General features: G+C 37.7%; 2 protein-coding genes across 4 annotated transcripts in view; one reads left to right on the forward strand and one right to left on the reverse strand.

The window, feature by feature from the left end:
• Positions 1-1,887: 1,887 nt before the first annotated feature.
• On the forward strand, positions 1,888-2,859 carry LOC117338548 (epsin-1-like). Its single transcript, XM_033899906.1, has one exon. It carries the CDS (start codon positions 1,888-1,890, stop codon positions 2,857-2,859), a length of 972 nt encoding a protein of 323 aa, XP_033755797.1.
• Positions 2,860-5,006: 2,147 nt separating this feature from the next.
• LOC117337266 (AFG3-like protein 2) overlaps positions 5,007-21,590 on the reverse strand; it is a 30,579-nt gene continuing 13,995 nt past the window's right edge. The window contains exons 5-19 of one of the 3 annotated variants that reach the window (XR_004534782.1): positions 20,538-20,597; positions 19,371-19,516; positions 18,465-18,522; positions 15,648-15,751; positions 15,054-15,294; positions 13,596-13,749; positions 13,121-13,250; positions 12,789-12,886; positions 11,384-11,494; positions 10,820-10,935; positions 8,336-8,416; positions 7,925-8,044; positions 7,432-7,617; positions 5,742-6,674; positions 5,007-5,679 (exon numbers count right to left, since the gene is read on the reverse strand). Coding sequence is in view for 1 of the 3 variants with exons in the window: in XM_033898159.1 (XP_033754050.1) it covers positions 6,450-6,674; positions 7,432-7,617; positions 7,925-8,044; positions 8,336-8,416; positions 10,820-10,935; positions 11,384-11,494; positions 12,789-12,886; positions 13,121-13,250; positions 13,596-13,749; positions 15,054-15,294; positions 15,648-15,751; positions 18,465-18,522; positions 19,371-19,516; positions 20,538-20,597 (1,830 nt within the window). In the remaining 2 variants the exon portion in view is untranslated. Of the gene's footprint in view, positions 6,675-7,431; positions 7,618-7,924; positions 8,045-8,335; positions 8,417-10,819; positions 10,936-11,383; positions 11,495-12,788; positions 12,887-13,120; positions 13,251-13,595; positions 13,750-15,053; positions 15,295-15,647; positions 15,752-18,464; positions 18,523-19,370; positions 19,517-20,537; positions 20,598-21,590 lie in introns of all 3 variants that reach the window. The other 2 variants (XR_004534783.1, XM_033898159.1) reach the window with 2 other exon arrangements.

Raw genomic sequence — 21,590 nt, forward strand, 5'->3', positions numbered from 1 at the left:
GAATCAGAAACTGCTTATGAAGAAAACAAATTATCGAAACTGTTTAATTATAGGGGCTTCGAACAGATAAACACCATATTTAAGGTATAAATCATGAAATAATGAAAGACCATATATAACATTTCCATCTATAAAATACATTGTATATTAAATGCAGGTGCAGAAGGAATACATTGACTCACGATAATTTACTTATTAATACACATCCGGAAAGATGCAAAGAGCAAGCGGATATTGGCTATACAAATGTATACATAAAAATCCTCTGTCATAGATCGTGTGTAAAGAGCAAGCGGCGATTGGCTATACATAATATGTAGATTCCTCTGGCATAGATCGTGTGTAAAGACCAAGCGGAGATGGGCTATCGAACAATCTCGACGCTCGCTGTGAGCCCCATCACCTTTATTTATATATTTTTTTCTAAAGATATACTGACCAGAAGCAGACGCCTATGCATGAGTTAACTATGGCAACATCTCGGGTGAGTTCCAATTTCATGATCCGCACTCCTTTATTTACAGTTATTGCCCTTAGTTTATTTCACTCAATTCAACATTGTAAGCACTGTCACGAGTTCATTTTTCAAGGGTATTTCATGAAACTTAAAATGTTATTTTATGGCAATACCTCGAATTGGTTTGAGTTTCAGAACCGAAGCGTCCTTATTTATAGAGTTATTGCCCTTCGTTTATTTCACACAAAAATAATTTTGTCTGCACTCTCAAAAGTTTATTTCTCAACGGAATTTAATGAAACTTGATTCATAAGTTTATTATAGCACCATCTTTGACAAGCATTTACAGAGCTGTTTCCCTACCTTTAATTAACTCTTATTCAACTTTATATCAACAATCTTACAAGTACATTTCTCTCCATAATTCCGTGAAACTTTGTGCAAGTGTTTACTCTGGCGTTAGCCATTGCGGTTGCCGCTGTTCATAAGCCGCATCCCCTTATATAGAGTTATCGCCCTTAGTCTATTACATTTGAATTTAACTTCATCTGCACTTACACAAGTTCATTTCTCAACAGAATTTGTATATATAGGGGCATTTATGTCTTACAGAAATTTTTAGTTGCCATTTTTACTTTTAACATCTCAATCAAGTGTATCAAAACCAGCCAAACAATCTTTGCATGATGTATACTCCTGTGAATATTGTTTCAGGGGCTGAAAACTGACTCAGTGCTGGTATTGTAGACTGACCCATGTCTAACAGAATACGAGAATTAAATTATAATTTCATTATTTATAATTCGGTCGAAACCGCGAGAATGCTAAAAAGCGACGACGAGGGAGCGAAAACGCGAGAATGCGAAAGAGCGAAATTGCGACGGCGAGAGTGCGAAATTAATTTCGCGTTTTCGCATTATATATTAATGAAATTCAATCTGTAATTTCACATCTCTAAATATAACTTTAGATTTAACTTTCTCCAGTGCCATCACATATCTGCCTGTATTACTTGTATTTACCGGGATTTTGCAATCAAAGAATGAGAGAGGTAATGGCCTTCTGTGTTTACTTAATACTCATCACTTGCCTTTCTCGACGAGAATGTAGAAACCTTCTGGTGCTGAGAGCAGTGTTTGGGACAGAGCTGCTGTATCTAGCAACTTTCTACTATCATACAGGAAACTATAGGAAATCTGTAGAAATGTGTTGGTATATAATATTGTTAATTCGATATCATCCAAAGGGCAGGAGCTTGTATATGAAGGAATATTGTGAACGTGGACTTCAATATCTACTCAAAATTAAAGAGGCATTCACGTCTATGATAAATAGCAGTTTGAAAATAGTATACATTTATATGTAGATTATATAGAAGAAAATCGCTGCCTTACCTCCAAGAAGAATTAAATTCGCATCTGGATGGCACCATGCAGCCATTCCTCCGCGGCCTTATGCAGCCATTCCTTCGCGGCCTTATGCAGCCATTCCTCAGCGGCCTTATGCAGCCATTCCTCCGCGGCCTTATGCAGCCATTCCTCCGCGGCCTTATGCAGCCATTCCTTCGCGGCCTTATGCAGCCATTCCTCTGCGGCCTTATGCAGCCATTCCTCAGCGGCCTTATGCAGCCATTCCTCCGCGGCCTTATGCAGCCATTCCTCCGCGGCCTTATGCAGCCATTCCTCCGCGGCCTTATGCAGCCATTCCTCAGCGGCCTTATGCAGCCATTCCTCTACGGCCTTATGCAGCCATTCCTTCGCGGCCTTATGCAGCCATTCCCCCGCGGCCTTATCAGCAAGTCCTCCGGGCATTATTGCAGCCCTCCTCTGCGGCCTATGCAGCCCATTCCTCGCGGCCTTATGCAGCATCCTCGCGCATTATTCAGCCATCCTTGCGCGCCTTATGATCCCGGCCCACGGCTTATGCAGCAATTCCTCCGCGGCCTTAGCAGCCATTCATCTGCGGCCTTAGCAGACATTCCTCCGCGGCCTATTCCGCCATTCCTTCGCTGCCCTTATGCAGCCATTCCTCCTCGGCCTTATGCAGCCATTCCTCCGCGGCCTTATGCAGCCATTCCTCAGCGGCCTTATGCAGCCATTCCTCCGCGGCCTTATGCAGCCATTCATCTGCCGCCTTATGCAGCCATTCCTCCAACGCCTTATTCAGCCATTCCTTCGCGGCCTTATGCAGCCATTCCTTCGCGGCCTTATGCAGCCATTCCTCCGCGGCCTTATGCAGCCATTCCTTCGCGGCCTTATGCAGCCATTCCTCCGCGGCCTTATGCAGCCATTCCTTCGCGGCCTTATGCAGCCATTCCTCTGCCGCCTTATGCAGCCATTCCTCCAACGCCTTATGCAGCCGTTCTTTCGCGGCCTTATGCAGCCATTCCTTCGCGGCCTTAAGCAGCCATTCCTCCGCGGCCTTATACAGCCTTCATAGCATTTCTAGGTTACCATGAGCTCAGAGACATCAAACGACGTGACGAATCACTTCGTAACCTGATAGTGTTAAAATATGATAAGACAGAAGGGTGCCACATACACTGGTAGTGCACACGTTACTGGGGATCTGGGGAACAGTCGCAGGACCATTAGAGCTTATCGGGATTCACTTCAGGTCGACACGCAATGAAACCAGGCCATGGGGAAGATCCAAGCCTTGGTCTGGTCATTATACCCATTGCTTGAATTAGAGGATAGCTTCCTTACTAGGGGATGGTCAAAGGTTTGACCAATCATAATCACTTACATAGAGTCGTATAGTTTGTGTGCGAACCTTATTGACTGCTACAAGACCGACAGATTGCCATTGACTACAGATTTATTGTCTTGAACAAGAGGAGAAATTAATCATGGACTGAGATAATGATGAAATGTAAGGTACACAATGCTTCTTAGACTTCGTGTTCGTTTGGAAAATTAATGAAAGATGAATCCTGACACAAATCGCAATTTCAAGTTGCAAAGGTTCCGAGAATGTCGCATTTTACTTCCAGAACATTTTACAGCATATAAATAAGTTTGAACACCACTTTATTATCATCACACATCTTTCATTGCACGCACCAAATAGAATTAGGTAATAGAAAAAAAAAAAAATAGAAATTAGTAAACCTTCTTAAAATCCGAGTGTCCACTCTTTATATCATGTACGCATGGTATGTCAGGACAAAATCGTATAGGCCTGTCCTTCCTTATTTGATTGGGTTTCGATACAAATCTTGACGAATTCCTAGTCTTTTTATTTTAACAGTACAAAGATACTAGATTTAGGTCCCAAACCAGGCCTGACAATATGGATTCATGCAGCCGCACGAGTTCTTGTATGACCGTCTCCAAACTAGTGGCTGTCAGGGTAGCCTGCAAATTCAATTTTGTCATCGCATGTTCCAAGGGTACAGAGAAGGGATATTCTCTCAATCTCAACATGGTTTTCAACAATGGGTAAGTATTGTTTTGGAAACAATAAATATTATCTTCTTCATACAAAACGCCAGAGAAAACAAGTACACCCGAGGGGCAGCCATAAAATTCGAAGATTAAATTAAAATAAAAATAGATTTGAACATTTCCCTCATGATAATATACTCATGTGTAAAAAAAAACCTTTATCATTTCTTCCTTTTTATTTCATGCATTTTACCCTTTTCTTTGAATTATCCAGATTTGATTTTATGAATTTGTAAAACATTTTCCACATACATGTACATCGAAAAAGTTGTCTCATTTTTTCCAGCACATAATATTGGCATCGTTTCCGTTTTCTCTTGTCTGAGAAATCAATGTTTAATTGGCGAACAAATGTTTTGGTGGTGCCACTTTAAAAGGGATGAAGATCAAAATGATGTCAAAACAACGTTACAAGATGTTTCCCGGCGCAGAAAAATAATAGTTTGAAAATGAAACTGCCGAAAATGATGCCAATATGATGAGCTGAAAAGGAGACAATTTTCTACAGTCCGTGCGAGCTTTTGTACAAATTCGTTGAAATATAAAATCAATCAAATTCAAAGAAAAAGGATGAAAAATGCATGAAATAAAGAGGAAACATTACAAAAGTTATTTTTGGCACGTGAGCGTATATACATGTATATATATAGAATGGCGTTATGTTGGTGTGTTGTTGTTAACGTTGTCGTCTTTTTGTATCTACTTCAAATTGCGAAAAACATATTTTATTTCAAAAGGAATGGATTACATTCGTACATGTACAGTGTAATCTTTTAGCTGGACCCACTGTTAAGGTGAAGCTGCTGTGCGTGCACGGTCCAGTGACTGTTAAGGTGGAAAGTACATGTATATGTCAACTTACTACAGAAGTTCAAGCTGGGGGAATTTCCCTTTAACCTATAGTGGTTGGACGGTCGGACAGTGAGTGGTAATACCCAACTATTCCAGGATAGTCGGTTCCATTTAGTCTAGATAGTGATAGGATGTCTGCCCCAGAGCGAGCGTCACTAGTTTGATGTTAAGCATGAGCAGGGAATTTTTCATTACTACTTCATATTACACAACAATGGCATCAGCATCAATGAAACAGTGTACGACTCTTTACAGAACAAAACAATTTATTATATAATTTATTTCATTTATTAATTACAATAAATGAGCAAACCACACATGACAAAATACTGATCTATTTCACCTCAAAGGTAGGCAACACTTTAAGGCTCACTTCTGTTTTCTCGGTGCTGGAGGAGTTTCCCTTATCACAGTTCTTATGTCCATCAACAGCTGGTATACATCATCAATACATTATCAATCTGGGGAACTGTCCGTAGTACATACAATTCTGAACATGTAGTACGGTATAGTACTATAGTAAAGTACTGTACATATAGATGTCTGTGGTTGGTACGTACCTACAGTACTATAATGTAGTGTTGTACTATTGAATTGTCTGTCGTCGTAGGTACAGTACTATAATGTAGTGTTGTACTATTGAATTGTCTGTCGTCGTAGGTACAGTACTATAATGTAGTGTTGTACTATTGAATTGTCTGTCGTCGTAGGTACAGTACTATAATGTAGTGTTGTACTATTGAATTGTCTGTCGTTGGTACAATGTAATGTAGTGTTGTACGATTGAATTGTCTGTCGTTGGTACAATGTACATACCTACAGTACTGTAATGTAGTGTTGTACGATTGAATTGTCTGTCGTCGTAGGTACAGTACTATAATGTAGTGTTGTACGATTGAATTGTCTGTCGTTGGTACATACCTACAGTACTATAATGTAGTGTTGTACGATTGAATTGTCTGTCGTTGGTACAATGTACATACCTACAGTACTATAATGTAGTGTTGTACGATTGAATTGTCTGTCGTCGTAGGTACAGTACTTTACATTTAATGTTGTACTAGGGTATTGTCTCTAATAAAAAATTATCCACATGTTTAAAAAAAAAAAAAAAATTCCTATATTTGCACAACTGCTTGTGATGTCAGTGTCCAGTTCCTTTGGAATTGTATATAACAGCTAGCTGTAGGAAGACACAACCTAACGGACCAACCTAACGGACCAAACAGTGAGAATACAAACACCAACATTAATTATATACATAAGTTACCATGATTAAACCTGATATACGTCAATATCAGTGTAACATGATTAAACCTGATATACGTCAATATCAGTGTAACTTACCATGATTAAACCTGATATACGTCAATATCAGTGTAACTTACCATGATTAAACCTGATATACGTCAATATCAGTGTAATTTACCATGATTAAACCTTTTATACGTCAGAATCAGTGTAATTAATAAAGGCTTCATTTTTCGTCTTTTAAGCACAATGTAAAGCATATTTCCAAACTAGATACAACAGATAGATAACAATAGTGATTCACAGACTAGTAAAATAACAATTTGTTGAATATATTGCTGATCGGTCTTGTCTCCATTAAATGAAGGTTTTGTCAACGAATAATTAAACTGATAAATATATCGTTCCCCACATTTTCTTTAGCCTTTCTCATGTTTACGTTAGGATACCGCAGCATCTGGTAGGGGTTTATCTGTAGATTCTGTCGTTTGGCGAGTTTTGTTCCAGCTCTCTAGTCCTTTTGGTAGTACAGTATCCTCTTCCATTGAGCCAGTACCTTCTACAAATTCCTCATATGTAGATTTTTCGGCAAATGGTCTCTTCCCCAAGATAGATTCCATGTCTGCCTTGTCTATTTTTTCCTTTTCTAGCAACAATTTGGCAACCTGTAAACAATACGAATGTTCAAATTTCTCATTCTTAGCAAAACACCATGTTCAGATCCACCTTGATCACTAAGAGAGGGATAGATTATCAATTTTCTTTGGAAATTTCCACCTAAAAAGTTTGTGTCTGCTAATATTATGGAATTGTGAAAAGGTCAATTTTTAAGCGATATACTTTGTATTCATAGTTTGAGGAGATTATTCCTCTATATTAGTATTTCAAAAGAAGTGGAAAGAAGATTCTCTGAAAAACATAATTTCATTCAGCAAACATTGCTGTTGATTCCCACTCAACACCTGCTTGTGACATGTAAATATTGTCATTACAGTTGTAATTGTGACATTGCAACATGTATACATAAGGAGTAAAACTTCAAATATTCATTTCTAATTCACCTTTTAGCACCGTCACTATACTACTACAGTGTATTATCTATTGTTCTCTTTTATACAAAATTAATGCCACTTTTATACAAAATTTTGCAATCTCAGCCACAAACTGCTCCAAATATTATATCAAATTTATTATTTGGTATTAAAGTTCAACATTCTTGGCTGGTACCCTTTTAAACAAAATGGTTGATCAACTGGTGATACCCTACACTATATAGATAACATGTTCTTTGATATGCTGAGCTAAAAATTAGTCGTGTTCAACACAAGTACATTTTGTTGATTGTAAGTAATCAGATTAATGTAGAAGCAGAATGGTATAGTTTTACGGGTTAATATGTAATATGATATCATGTACACCTACTTTGTCTATAAGATCTTTCTTCTCAGTCAGTAGGTTCATGGTTCGTTCATAACATCTGGCAACAAGGTCTCGGACTTCCTCATCAATGATCATTGCTGTTTTTTCGCTGTAGGGTTTCTGGAATGATTGCTGCTCGTGGTCAAATGCTATCTGTCCAACCTTCTCACTCATACCCAACAATGTCACCTTCAATTACAGATAACATATGCACGTGACAACTCGAAGTTATGTTTTGTTAACATCTTATCTATGAATGAAAATGAAGATTAAATGATAGCTCAAAATGTGTTTTATATAATTTTTTATGTATCAACTTTATGCCTTTAAGTTAATCAAGTGTTGATAAGAACTTAATGTTTTTGTCACGCTTTTGAGTGTTAAATTGATAAAAAAAGAAGAATACTACATATCAATATATGTATGCAAGTATGCAAAACCTCACATAAACTTTTAGTTTCTTTTTCTGACCAAACCATTTGGTCTAAATGCTTACCTGAGAATAAGCCAATTTGGTCACTTTTTGTAGATCATCTTGGGCACCTGATGTAATCTTATCAAAGAAAATTTTTTCCGAAACTCTTCCTCCAAGTAATGTACACATTCTGTCAATCATCTGTAAATAACGGTGAATTTAGATATCTATTTGGAACACACTTAATTTGGGTAATAAATATGTATCAACAAACATTGTGATATTTATTTGAATGATACTTGAATCCTTTTACTACCAAAATTTAGTAAAATAAGACATTATACATACTTTTAATGACCATAAAAGCACTGTTAATATATAATTTTCTTCATTTTCTGATATTCAATACAATAGGAATTTAGTAACATGCGAAGCCTATGGAATATAAACATATACAGAAGTAGAGTTAAAATGTGGCTTTAAATAACTCACCTGTTCCTGTGTCATTAGATAGTGTTCCTGGGGTAAGTACATGGCATAACCTAGGCCCTTACCACGGGGTATAATAGACACCTACAAATGAATGGAACAGCAGTGAGCATTGGGGGGGTATACAAGACAAACATTAGGCCCTTACCACAGGGTATAATAGACACCTACAAATGAATGGAACAGCAGTGAGCATTGTCGGGTATACAAGGCAAAAATTAGGCCCTTACCACGGGGTATAATAGACACCTACAAATGAATGGAACAGCAGTGAGCATTGTCGGGTATACAAGGCAAAAATTAGGCCCTTACTATGGGGTATAATAGACACCTACAAATGAATGGAACAGCAGTGAGCATTGGGGGGGTATACAAGGCAAACATTAGGCCCTTACTATGGGGTATAATAGACACCTACAAATGAATGGAACAGTAGTGAGCATTGGGGGGGTATACAAGGCAAACATTAGGCCCTTACCACGGGGTATAATAGACACCTACAAATGAATGGAACAGCAGTGAGCATTGGGGGGTATACAAGGCAAACATTAGGCCCTTACTATGGGGTATAATAGACACCTACAAATGAATGAAACAGCAGTGAGCATTGGGGGTATACAAGGCAAACATCACGCCATGATTGTGGGGTATAGACACCAGTAAGAGAATGCACAGATACCCATTCTGTAGGTTTTAAATGTGTTTTAGGGCCCTCGTCAGCTGTAGTGTTGTAGTGTATTGTAGTCTAGGCCCCTCGTCAGTTGTAGTGTTGTAGTGTATTGTAGTCTGGGCCCCTCGTCAGCTGTATTATTGTAGTGTATTGTAGTCTGGGCCCCTCGTCAGTTGTAGTGTATTGTGGTCTAGGCCCCTCGACAGTTGTAGTGTTGTAGTGTATTGAGGTCTAGGCCCCTCGTCAGCTGTAGTGTTGTAGTGTATTGTGGTCTAGGCCCCTCGTCAGTTGTAGTGTTGTAGTATATTGTAGTCTGGGCCCCTCGTCAGCTGTAGTGTTGTAGTGTATTGTGGTCTAGGCCCCTCGTCAGTTGTAGTGTATTGTAGTCTAGGCCCCTCGTCAGCTGTATTATTGTAGTGTATTGTAGTCTGGGCCCCTCGTCAGTTGTAGTGTATTGTGGTCTAGGCCCCTCGACAGTTGTAGTGTTGTAGTGTATTGAGGTCTAGGCCCCTCGTCAGCTGTAGTGTTGTAGTGTATTGTGGTCTAGGCCCCTCGTCAGTTGTAGTGTTGTGGTGTATTGTAGTCTGGGCCCCTCGTCAGCTGTAGTGTTGTAGTGTATTGTGGTCTAGGCCCCTCGTCAGTTGTAGTGTTGTAGTGTATTGTGGTCTAGGCCCCTCGTCAGTTGTAGTGTTGTAGTGTATTGTGGTCTAGGCCCCTCGTCAGCTGTAATGTTGTAGTGTATTGTGGTCTAGGCCCCTCGTCAGCTGTAATGTTGTAGTGTATTGTAGTCTGGGCCCCTCGTCAGCTGTAGTGTTGTAGTGTATTGTGGTCTAGGCCCCTTGTCAGCTGTAGTGTTGTAGTGTATTGTAGTCTGGGCCCCTCGTCAGCTGTAGTGTTGTAGTGTATTGTGGTCTAGGCCCCTCTTCAGTTGTAGTGTTGTAGTGTATTGTAGTCTAGGCCCCTCTTCAGTTGTAGTGTTGTAGTGTATTGTGGTCTAGGCCCCTCGTCAGTTGTAGTGTTGTAGTGTATTGTGGTCTAGGCCCCTCGCCAGTTGTAGTGTATTGTAGTCTAGGCCCCTCGTCTGTTGTAGTGTATTGTGGTCTAGGCCCCTTGTCAGCTGTAGTGTTGTAGTGTATTGTGGTCTAGGGCCCTCGTCAGTTGTAGTGTATTGTAGTCTAGGCCCCTCGTCAGCTGTAATGTTGTAGTGTATTGTGGTCTAGGCCCCTCGTCAGCTGTAATGTTGTAGTGTATTGTGGTCTAGGCCCCTCGTCAGCTGTAGTGTTGTAGTGTATTGTAGTCTGGGCCCCTCGTCAGCTGTAGTGTTGCAGTGTATTGTAGTCTAGGCCCCTCGTCAGTTGTAGTGTTGTAGTGTATTGTAGTCTAGGCCCCTCGTCAGCTGTAGTGTTGTAGTGTATTGTAGTCTGGGCCCCTCGTCAGCTGTAGTGTTGTAGTGTATTGTGGTCTAGGCCCCTCGTCAGCTGTAATGTTGTAGTGTATTGTGGTCTAGGCCCCTTATCAGCTGTAGTGTTGTAGTGTATTGTAGTCTGGGCCCCTCGTCAGTTGTAGTGTTGTAGTGTATTGTAGTCTAGGCCCCTCGTCAGTTGTAGTGTTGTAGTGTATTGTAGTCTAGCCCCTCGTCAGTTGTAGTGTATTGTAGTCTAGGCCCCTCGTCAGCTGTAGTGTTGTAGTGTATTGTGGTCTAGGCCCCTCGTCAGCTGTAGTGTTGTAGTGTATTGTGGTCCAGGGCCCTCGTCAGCTGTAATGTTGTAGTGCATATTACCTACAACAGGGAATAAACGATCTCTAGTTATTATTACCTTCAGAAGGGGATCGCCGTGCTCCAGGAACCACCCAGCTATAGCATGGCCTGCCTCATGGTATGCTACTGTCTTCTTCTCTTCTGGCTGTAGAACTTGTGTTTTCTTTTCCAAACCTTGAATGAGATTTATATACTTATCTTAAAGTGTTTTAAAATATCTATTTTTTAACTTAAACAGAAATATGACAAGAAAACAGATGGTTCAATAACACAGCCAAAATCAATTAACAAAATGATAAGTGATCACTCTGGCAATGATTACAACCAAATGTATCCTCATATCGGCCTCACTCGCCTAAAGTTTTACTTTATTATTGAAGATTTTTATGAGCTTCTTAGTGAACCACTTTTAGCAGATTTAATATTAAAAGAAAACCCTGATAATTCTGCAAAAAAAGAAGGGAGCTGAATTGTGTGAACAGAGGCTTATTTGCAAATAAAAACAGAGTATGTATGCCTCAAGAAAATAACTGTTATTCATATATAATATATGTACATGTATATATATATATTTATTTTTTGTTATAACTACAAAAAATTCCATTTTCCTGATATTAATTACCTCCCACCACTCGTTCTATGGCTTGTTCAAAGTGGGTCGCCATGACAGACTCATTCAGGTCCCGAGCAGCAATGAGTGCCGATTCGTTACACACATTGGCGATGTCAGCACCTGTGAAACATGTCAATACTCTTAAGTTAATTAGCATGAGATTTACCTGTGGGCAGACGGTAGGAAACTGAATGTTCCTCATCAGGGTTATTCCAGTAAAAAATGGATGATATGGAAGGACTCCAGAAATTAAAGAATCATATACATGGTGAGGGCAAAAGAAAATGTGTCACATGATATGGTACTATATTAATTGAATCACCTCTTTGAGGGGTTCATGTATGGATAAATCTGGACTCCTCCTGTTGCATAGATATTTTGCAGTAATAGCTCTCATATAATGTGTAGGGTGCAAAATTTGATAACCTAATATTTAACAGTTAGTGAGCACGATTTGATAACCTAATATTTAACAGTTAGTGAGCACGATTTGATAACCTAATATTTAACAGTTAGTGAGCACGATTTGATAACCTAATATTTAACAGTTAGTGAGCACGATTTGATAACCTAATATTTAACAGTTAGTGAGCACGATTTGATAACCTAATATTTAACAGTTAAGGAGCACGATTTGATAACCTAATATTTAACAGTTAGTGAGCACGATCTGATAACCTAATATTTAACAGTTAGTGAGCACGATCTGATAACCTAATATTTAACAGTTAGTGAGCACGATTTGATAACTTAATATTTAACAGTTAGTGAGCACGATCTGATAACCTAATATTTAACAGTTAGTGAGCACGATCTGATAACCTGATATATAGTTAGGGAGCACGATCTGATAACCTGATATATAGTTAAGGAGCACGATCTGATAACCTGATATATAGTTAAGGAGCACGATCTGATAACCGGATATATAGTTAAGGAGCACGATTTGATAACCTGATATATAGTTAGGGAGCACGATCTGATAACCTGATATATAGTTAGGGAGCACGATCTGATAACCTGATACATGTATATAGTTAAGGAGCACTATTTGATAACCTGATATATAGTTAGGGAGCACGATCTGATAACCTGATATATAGTTAGGGAGCACGATCTGATAACATAATATTTAACAGTTAGGGAGCACGATCTGATAACCTAATACATGTATATAGTTAGGGAGCACGATCTGATAACCTGATACATGTATATAGTTAGGGAGCACGATCTGATAACATAATATTTAACAGTTAGGGAGCACGATCTGATAACCTAATACATGTATATAGTTAGGGAGCACGATCTGATAACCTGATACATGTATATAGTTAGGGAGCACATTTTGAATAAAAAAACAGACAAGTTCTATAAAACTGATAAGAATAAAATGTCTAAATGATCGGTAACCTACCAGAAAACCCAGGAGTAAGTGCTGCCAACTTTTTGGATATTTCCTCCTTAGCAAGGTCTGTTTTTATACTTCCAAGATGGACCTTAAATATATTGGCCCTGAAAATATATAGGTAAACAATAAAATAAGTAAGTATGAGGTAAATATGTATTAGTAAATGACATCAATAAAATCCAATATCTTGTTACAGATATTATCGAATACTGAGCAACTTTCGCCCTCTGACAAAAAATGTATTTTTCTCCCCATTTTAAATTTGTCCTGAGAAAGTGAAACGTTAAGAGTAGGGAGTAGTTAAATTTAAAAGTTGTTACATTACTTTCCTTACTCACCTGCCCTTGATGTCTGGTAATGGTATGTAGATCTGTCTGTCAAATCTACCCGCTCTTAATAAAGCAGGATCTAGAACGTCGATTCTATTAGTAGCAGCCAAAACCACTACTCCTGTCTGTGAACTGAAACCTAAACAAAACAATTAAATTATCTTTATATGTGGAATCTGACGCTTGAACTCCTACCATAGATTGAAAGACAGAACAGAATACCCATCAAAAATAAATTTGATAAATGGCTGTTAATTTCTAACTGTGTATGTTAACAATTTATTACAAGCAGCTACTATTTATGATTTGTATATAATACAGACAGTACGTTTACTGTTAAGATGGTTATGTTTTATGAATCAGAGACTGTATTATTTCCACTTCACTACAATATGAATCATAACCCATCCCTAGTGCATGGTTATGTTTCTCAATCTTAATGAGCCAATAATTAGCTAAATATGCCACCTCGCTGATTACATACCATCAAGTTCCACAAGAAATTGGTTGAGGGTATTTTCCTGTTCACTGTTGCCCCCGAAATTTGACCTTCCACGCTTTCGTCCCACTGCATCAATTTCATCTATAAATAATATGCAGGGGGCATTTTTCCTGGCTTCTTTGAACATGTCTCTCACCTGTGTACCAAAAGGAAATGTAAGAGTGTGCAGGAATGTCAATGGGAGGGGAATCATTGAAGAATTGAAACAGTAGGCTGAAACTCAGTTGGTTGGTATTTTATATCTAAAGAGAAAGATCGAATACTACAGGTACAACATCGAATCAACGTTGCCGTATGTTACAGTGAAAAAAATAAACAAGAGGCCCATGGGCCTTAACGGTCACCTGAGATTTGAAATATTTCAGTTAATTTAATTTACCCTTTTTGGCCCCACCCATCAGCCCCTAGGGGTCAGTCAAGGCCAACATGTGCATGCCATCAAACTGTCATCCCATGCTGATAATGTTAACCAAGTTAAAATTCCAATCAAAATCAAACAAATTATAGTCAAAAATGTGATTTCCCTATATAAACTATAGTAAAGTTTACCCCCTCCCCAGGGGCAAATGTGAGACCCCTGGGTCATGAAATTCACAATTTTGGTAAAGCATCTTAAGACCCTTCCATCTATGAATAGTATTTAATTCCACCATATCTGAGAGTAGAGAAGAAGATTTTTAAAGTTTTAGTCAATTTGACCAATTTTAGCCCCGCCCCTCAGGCCCTTGGGGGATGGGGACCATATAATTCACAATTTTGGTTGACCTTTAGCCATAAAAGCTTCCAGCCAAATTTCATTAAATTTGGTTTAGGGGTTTTGGAGAAGAAGTCGAAAATGTAAATTGTTTACGGACGGACGGCGAGGGACAAAAGGGGATTAGAATAGGTCACTTGAGACTTTGTCTCAGGTGACCTAAAAATCTTTTATAGGTATTACAAATTTTCTATTGAATTATTTATGCGAGGGTCTGGCAAGCTTTAGACTACAACTTAATGAGTCCAAGAGTAAACAATGATCCATAATCATGTTCACTTTGGGTATTCTTTCTTTCCAATAAAATTAATGAAGTACAAAATTATATATCATTTGAAATTTCTGATTACTAGGGTAACAGTGGCCATGTTGAAGCATGATATCACATGGTAATAATTGAGAATCTGATAAATGTACCAATAGGTTAACAGTTATAACTTAAACAATCTTATACAAGAGGCATTTCTGTACAGAACTATCAGAGAAAGAATATTATGCTTTTAACATATACATTGTATTATGTAACTATATCAAGGTAATTTAAATGGCTACATTGCACTTTATAATAACATTTACACACAACACCTGTTTTGAGAAACAATATGTCACTTTCCTCTAATCTCAGTATTTTTGTGTCAAATACAACTACTCAAAGACAAAACCCTTTGAATTCTCAAAATAATTACCCGAGCAGGACCAACTCCAACGAACATCTCCAGGAACTCTGATCCGGACACGGAGATGAAGGGGACATTGGCCTCCCCAGCAGTTGCTTTGGCCAGGAGAGTTTTCCCTGTTCCTGGAGGTCCAGTCAGCATGGCTCCCTTCGGGATTTTGGCACCAAGTTTAAGATATTGATCTTTGTTCTTCAGGAAGTTTACAAATTCCATGATTTCTAGTTTGGCCTCTTCACAACCTGCTACATCACTGGAATCAGAACACAAACTGTACATCTAACACTTGTGTAGACATTTATAGCATTCATGTCAATGCATTATTTGCCCTATAAATATATATAATTCCCATATAATATGCACTTGTGTGGTAACAGACAGGTACTTCAAAAAAATTTCAAAATTGGATTAAAATCAAAATGTTATCTGTTCCTCTAGCATTATGTCTAAAACGGGTCAAAACTGAAATTTTGAAATAGACCAAATATTCATCTGTTTTATTTTCTTGTTTACATTTTCTGTCCACAAATTAAATAGAACTCTAGAAAATAACAGCATTTTCAGTAGTGTGACCCAGACCTATATATAACATGCTTTAATACAGACCTGAATCTGACTACAATGTCTGAATTTGGCTTGAAGACCTTGGCGGTGGATTTTCCAAACCCGAATGGTCCCCCGGTGCCTCCTTTGCCCATCATTCCACCTCTCTGTAAACACAAGTATATTAAGTACATTCCACCTCTCTGTAAACACAAGTATATTAAGTACATTCCACCTCTCTGTAAACACAAGTATATTAAGTACATTCCACCTCTCTGTAAACACAAGTATATTAAGTACATTCCACCTCTCTGTAAACACAAGTATATTAAGTACATTCCACCTCTCTGTAAACACAAGTATATTAAGTACATTCCACCTCTCTGTAAACACAAGTATATTAAGTACATTCCACCTCTCTGTAAACACAAGTATATTAAGTACATTCCACCTCTCTGTAAACACAAGTATATTAAGTACATTCCACCTCTCTGTAAACACAAGTATATTAAGTACATTCCACCTCTCTGTAAACACAAGTATATTAAGTACATTCCACCTCTCTGTAAACACAAGTATATTAAGTACATTCCACCTCTCTGTAAACACAAGTATATTAAGTACATTCCACCTCTCTGTAAACACAAGTATATTAAGTACATTCCACCTCTCTGTAAACACAAGTATATTAAGTACATTCCACCTCTCTGTAAACACAAGTATATTAAGTACATTCCACCTCTCTGTAAACACAAGTATATTAAGTACATTCCACCTCTCTGTAAACACAAGTTTATAAAGTACATTCCACCTCTCTGTAAACACAAGTTTATTAAGTACATTCCACCTCTCTGTAAACACAAGTTTATAAAGTACATTCCACCTCTCTGTAAACACAAGTATATTAAGTACATTCCACCTCTCTGTAAACACAAGTTTATAAAGTACATTCCACCTCTCTGTAAACACAAGTATATAAAGTACATTCCACCTCTCTGTAAACACAAGTTTATAAAGTACATCCCACCTCTCTGTAAACACAAGTATATTAAGTACATTCCACCTCTCGGTAAACACAAGTTTTGATAAACATCCCACCTCTCAGTAAACAAAAGTTTTAATAAACATCCCACCTCTCAGTAAACACAAGTTTTAATAAACATCCCACCTCTCAGTAAACACAAGTTTTAATAAACATCCCACTCTCAGTAAACATAAGTTTTGATAAACATCCCACCTCTCAGTAAACACAAGTTTTGATAAACATCCCACCTCTCAGTAAACAAAAGTTTTAATAAACATCCCACCTCTCAGTAAACAAAAGTTTTAATAAACATCCCACCTCTCAGTAAACACAAGTTTTGATAAACATCCCACCTCTCAGTAAACACAAGTTTTGATAAACATCCCACCTCTCAGTAAACACAAGAATCTATAAGTACATTTCTACATAACTTCTGTCAAAGTGATATAATGGTAATCGGTTAACATATCAACATATTAATTGAAGAAAAACAATTAAATACCTTTATCTCCCTTATTTTGATTTTCACAATAAAAATCATAGCAGAGGCCATTAAATACAAGTCACCAAACCCCACTACTGGACTTAAGAGACCCCCTGCTGGACCTCAAGAATCTCTGCTGGACCTAGAGATTCCCTACAGGACCTGGAGACCCTTTTCTGGACCTAGAGAATCTCTGCTGGGTCTTGACACCCTATCCTTGACCTATAGAGACCTCCTATTGGACCTTGAGAATCTCTGCAGGATCTTGACACCCTATCCTTGACCTATAGAGACCTCCTGTTGGACCTTGAGAATCTCTGCAGGATCTTGACACCCTATCATTGACCTAGAGACCTTCTGTTGGGCCTATCAATGCACTTTTTGGAATGCAACTGACAGGGAAATGTTTTTGGTCTGATTCTGGGGCTTATCCCAGTATATAACTCGGAATGTATGCCCATCACCCAGTCGGTTATCATTCAATTATTTAATCATTTATTTATAACAGTCAGATAGATGGCTATTGATGGATAACACCTTACATGACTTGAGCTTTCTATCAACAAGAGGCCCATGGGCCTTAATGGTCAGTTGATTTTGTATACAATGAATTTTGGCAGATTTGATTCTTGTGACCTTGAAATTGAGGTCAATGCTACAGGCCAAATATCAGATTTCTATGTATGTTGGTTCTCGGGAAGACAACTTTTAAAGATTTTAGCATATTTAAGCCTGGTGGTCTTGCATGAAGGTCAAGATCATCGGTTTGTGCCATTGAGTTTTTTCATTATGCAAAAGTATATCTGCTGTTTTTAATAGGTATTAGTTATCATATCATATAATTTGCATTTGGTAGTGACATTAGGAATTGGTAAAAAAAAAAGAAACATTTTTTGTGACATTAAATAATGAAGTAACAATTAATACCTCTTACAAGAGCAACTAAAATATGTGCATAACGAAAAGATACAACATTCAAAGATACTACCTTAGACAAAAATAAAAATGGTTTATTTGTACTTGTTTCCAATGCACCATATCAGGTCGATGGGCCTCTTGCTTAATGACAAGAATTCGTTTAAACATTTAAGCATATTTGACCCCTGCGACCTTGAATGAAGATCAAGGTCATTCATTTGAACAATCTTCATAGCCCTTCATGCACCATGCCATAGGCCCAGAAACTTCATTTCTGGTGACATAAAAAGCTATTTTTTCAACACATTAACACCAGTTTGACTTATGGTAAATTCTTGGTACTTAAGCTTGGCCACTGTTTTAGCAATAGACATAATTGTCTATAACAATCTCTTATGTAATATGTTAATGCAATAAAATCAAAAAGGTGTGTCAGGAACCTAGGGATACTTACTCGCATCATGTATAAACTTCCACCAAGAAACAGGAGCATGTAGGCACCAAATAAAATGCTGAAAAAATACATGTATTTTGAAAAACAATGAAGAGTTATTATATGGAATGTAGCATTGTGTTATCAACAATTCAAAATCACAAACCTACTGAAGTAAGCATAAATGGTGTGGGAGGATTAGAAATATGAATAGTCATTTTCTATAATATACACAGTAAAACAAATTGCAGGAGGAGAAAAAAATCCTCTTCATATGAGTTGTCAAGCAAGGGTAATATTTCATTATCATACACTTAATATACATATTAATTATCAAACAAGGTATCAAAGTTCAGCCAAAACTATTTACATGCTACTTGTCTTTGTTCAATTGAATATATTTTGCTTAGCAAATCTGAAAAAAATTACACACAAACAAGGAGCCGCAAAGCTTGGCATTATCCCCCGCGCCCCGCAGTTGGTATGAAAACCCAAATACATGTATATATCAAGCTCAAAGTAAGAGTTATTAAAGTACCGAAAAAGGAAGGTCTGCAATAGCAAAAGGCATGACTAGAGTACTAGTCTGATCCATATGGGAAGTTTCAAGGAGCTGCGCTGAACGGTTTTTGAGTTATAGCCCGGAAACAAAGGAAACAGTAATTTTGTATTTTTGACTAAGTTTCCATGGTGACAGAAAAAATACCGAAAATGGAAGGTCTGCAATAGCAAAAGGCACAACTAGGGCACTAGTCTGATATATACAGAAAGTTTCAAGAAGCTGTGTTGAACGGTTATGGAGTAATAGCCCGGAAAAGAATCTCTGACGGACACACAGACGGACGGAGCCCAATTTAATATCCCCTGCAAACGCGTTTCGCTGGGGATAAAAACAGCTTGAAGAATGACAGAAAATGGCACAATTACCTGCCTATTCCTATTTCCTGTTTTTCTTTATAAGAAACATCCACAAAGTGTGCTTTATCCATTCCTAGCTCCTCCTGGGTTGTCTGCAAGGCCCTCTCAAAGGCATCAACACTTCCTATTCTGAACTCTGTATTCCTTGATTGGGGCTGAAAAGTGGTATGAATACAGGGTATACCATTGAGCAAACACTTTAATTAGAAAATTAAATCAAATGCAATTTGTCAATTTCATTTTTTCTCATACAATTCCCTTATTCGTCCAAATATATATGACAATACTCTTCAATAAATAGCTTATTCTCTAATCATATAATTACTGCAAACATTATATATGATGCTATACAATTTCATATTCCTCTTAAAATGGTTTATCACTTATATAAATATGTTATAATAAAGTTATCTTTTCTTTTTCTTACCTGTTTCCTCCTACAAAATTTGACTTCATATTACAACTTAATTCTCCAAGTCTGATAAAACCAACTTACCACTCCAGGATTAAAGTGGACTTCATATTACAACTTAATTCTCCAAGTCTGATACAGCTTATATTACTTTCCACTCCAGGCTTAAAGTGGACTTCCTATTACAACTTAATTCTCCAAGTCTGATACACATAACTTACCACTCCAGGATTAAAGTGGACTTCATATTACAACTTAATTCTCCAAGTCTGATACAGCTTATATTACTTACCACTCCAGGCTTAAAGTGGACTTCATATTACAACTTAATTCTCCAAGTCTGATACAACCAACTTACCACTCCAGGCTTAAAGTGGACTTCATATTACAACTTTATTCTCCAAGTCTGATACAACCAACTTACCACTCCAGGATTAAATTGGACTTCATATTACAACTTAATTCTCCAAGTCTGATACAGCTTATATTACTTACCACTCCAGGCTTAAAGTGGACTTCCTATTACAACTTAATTCTCCAAGTCTGATACACATAACTTACCACTCCAGGATTAAAGTGGACTTCATATTACAACTTAATTCTCCAAGTCTGATACAGCTTATATTACTTACCACTCCAGGCTTAAAGTGGACTTCATATTACAACTTAATTCTCCAAGTCTGATACAACCAACTTACCACTCCAGGCTTAAAGTGGACTTCATATTACAACTTTATTCTCCAAGTCTGATACAACCAACTTACCACTCCAGGCTTAAAGTTGACTTCCACCACTTCTTTGTTTACCACAGTTAGACTTTCCACCTGAAAATATAAAATATGACAATAATGCAAATTACAGTCCTCAACAGATGTTAAATTAAAATGCCAAGAATGTACAGATGATGAATTTATGCTGGAAATAATTCTACACACTGAATGTTTGACAGACCAACCACATTCAAATTGTATTTGGTGGTATCATAGTGAGTGAATTCAGGACAACTACTTATCTATAAGTAGGAGATGTCAGATATTCAATGCAAGTAAACCCATGCCCCAAAGAGATGAACCTATGCCCAAAGAAGTTCCATTGACACACAGTGGAAGATATCAGACTGAACAATTTTCCCCTTTGATGTTGGTCAAATGTCAAAATGTAGGTCATAGTGACCTAGTCTGCTATATAACACAATGCCTTATCTATGTAAATCCATGACCCAAGCATGAAGTTCCAGTGCCTGGCCAAACCTTTTTCCATAATGAAGGTCAAAGTGACCTAATTTTGAGTGACCTACATCTACTTTCTTTTGGTTCATGACACGTTGCCTAATCTTGGTGAACCCATGCTCAAAGTCAGAAAATCTAAGAGTAAGAGATACAGCCTAAACAATCTTTTTCTTTTATGTAGGCCAAAGGTCAAAATATAGGTCAGAGTGACCTACATCCGATACATGACACATCCACTCAGGTAGAACCCATGCACTAAGAATGAACTTCCAGTGACAAGCAGTGCAGGAAATACCGCTAGTGCCTGGACAACTTTGATGCAGGTCAAAGGTCATAATTTAGGTCAGAAGAACCTACTTTTGTTACATGGCAAACAGCACAAGTTCCTTTAACCATTTGGTAAATTGAAAAATTCTTTTAATTCAAAATAAGATATTTTTTTTAAAAAAAAATTAAAATGGTTATTGACAAGTTATTTTGATTTGAACACATTTGACACCTGTGACCTTGAAAGTAGGTCAAGGTCATTCATTTGGTTTAATTTGCAATTGGTAGCCCTTTATCTTTACACGCTTCTGGCCCAGTATC

The sequence above is a fragment of the Pecten maximus genome, chromosome 11 (genome assembly GCF_902652985.1).
Source record: "Pecten maximus chromosome 11, xPecMax1.1, whole genome shotgun sequence".
Classification (NCBI taxonomy): Eukaryota; Metazoa; Mollusca; class Bivalvia; order Pectinida; family Pectinidae; genus Pecten; species Pecten maximus.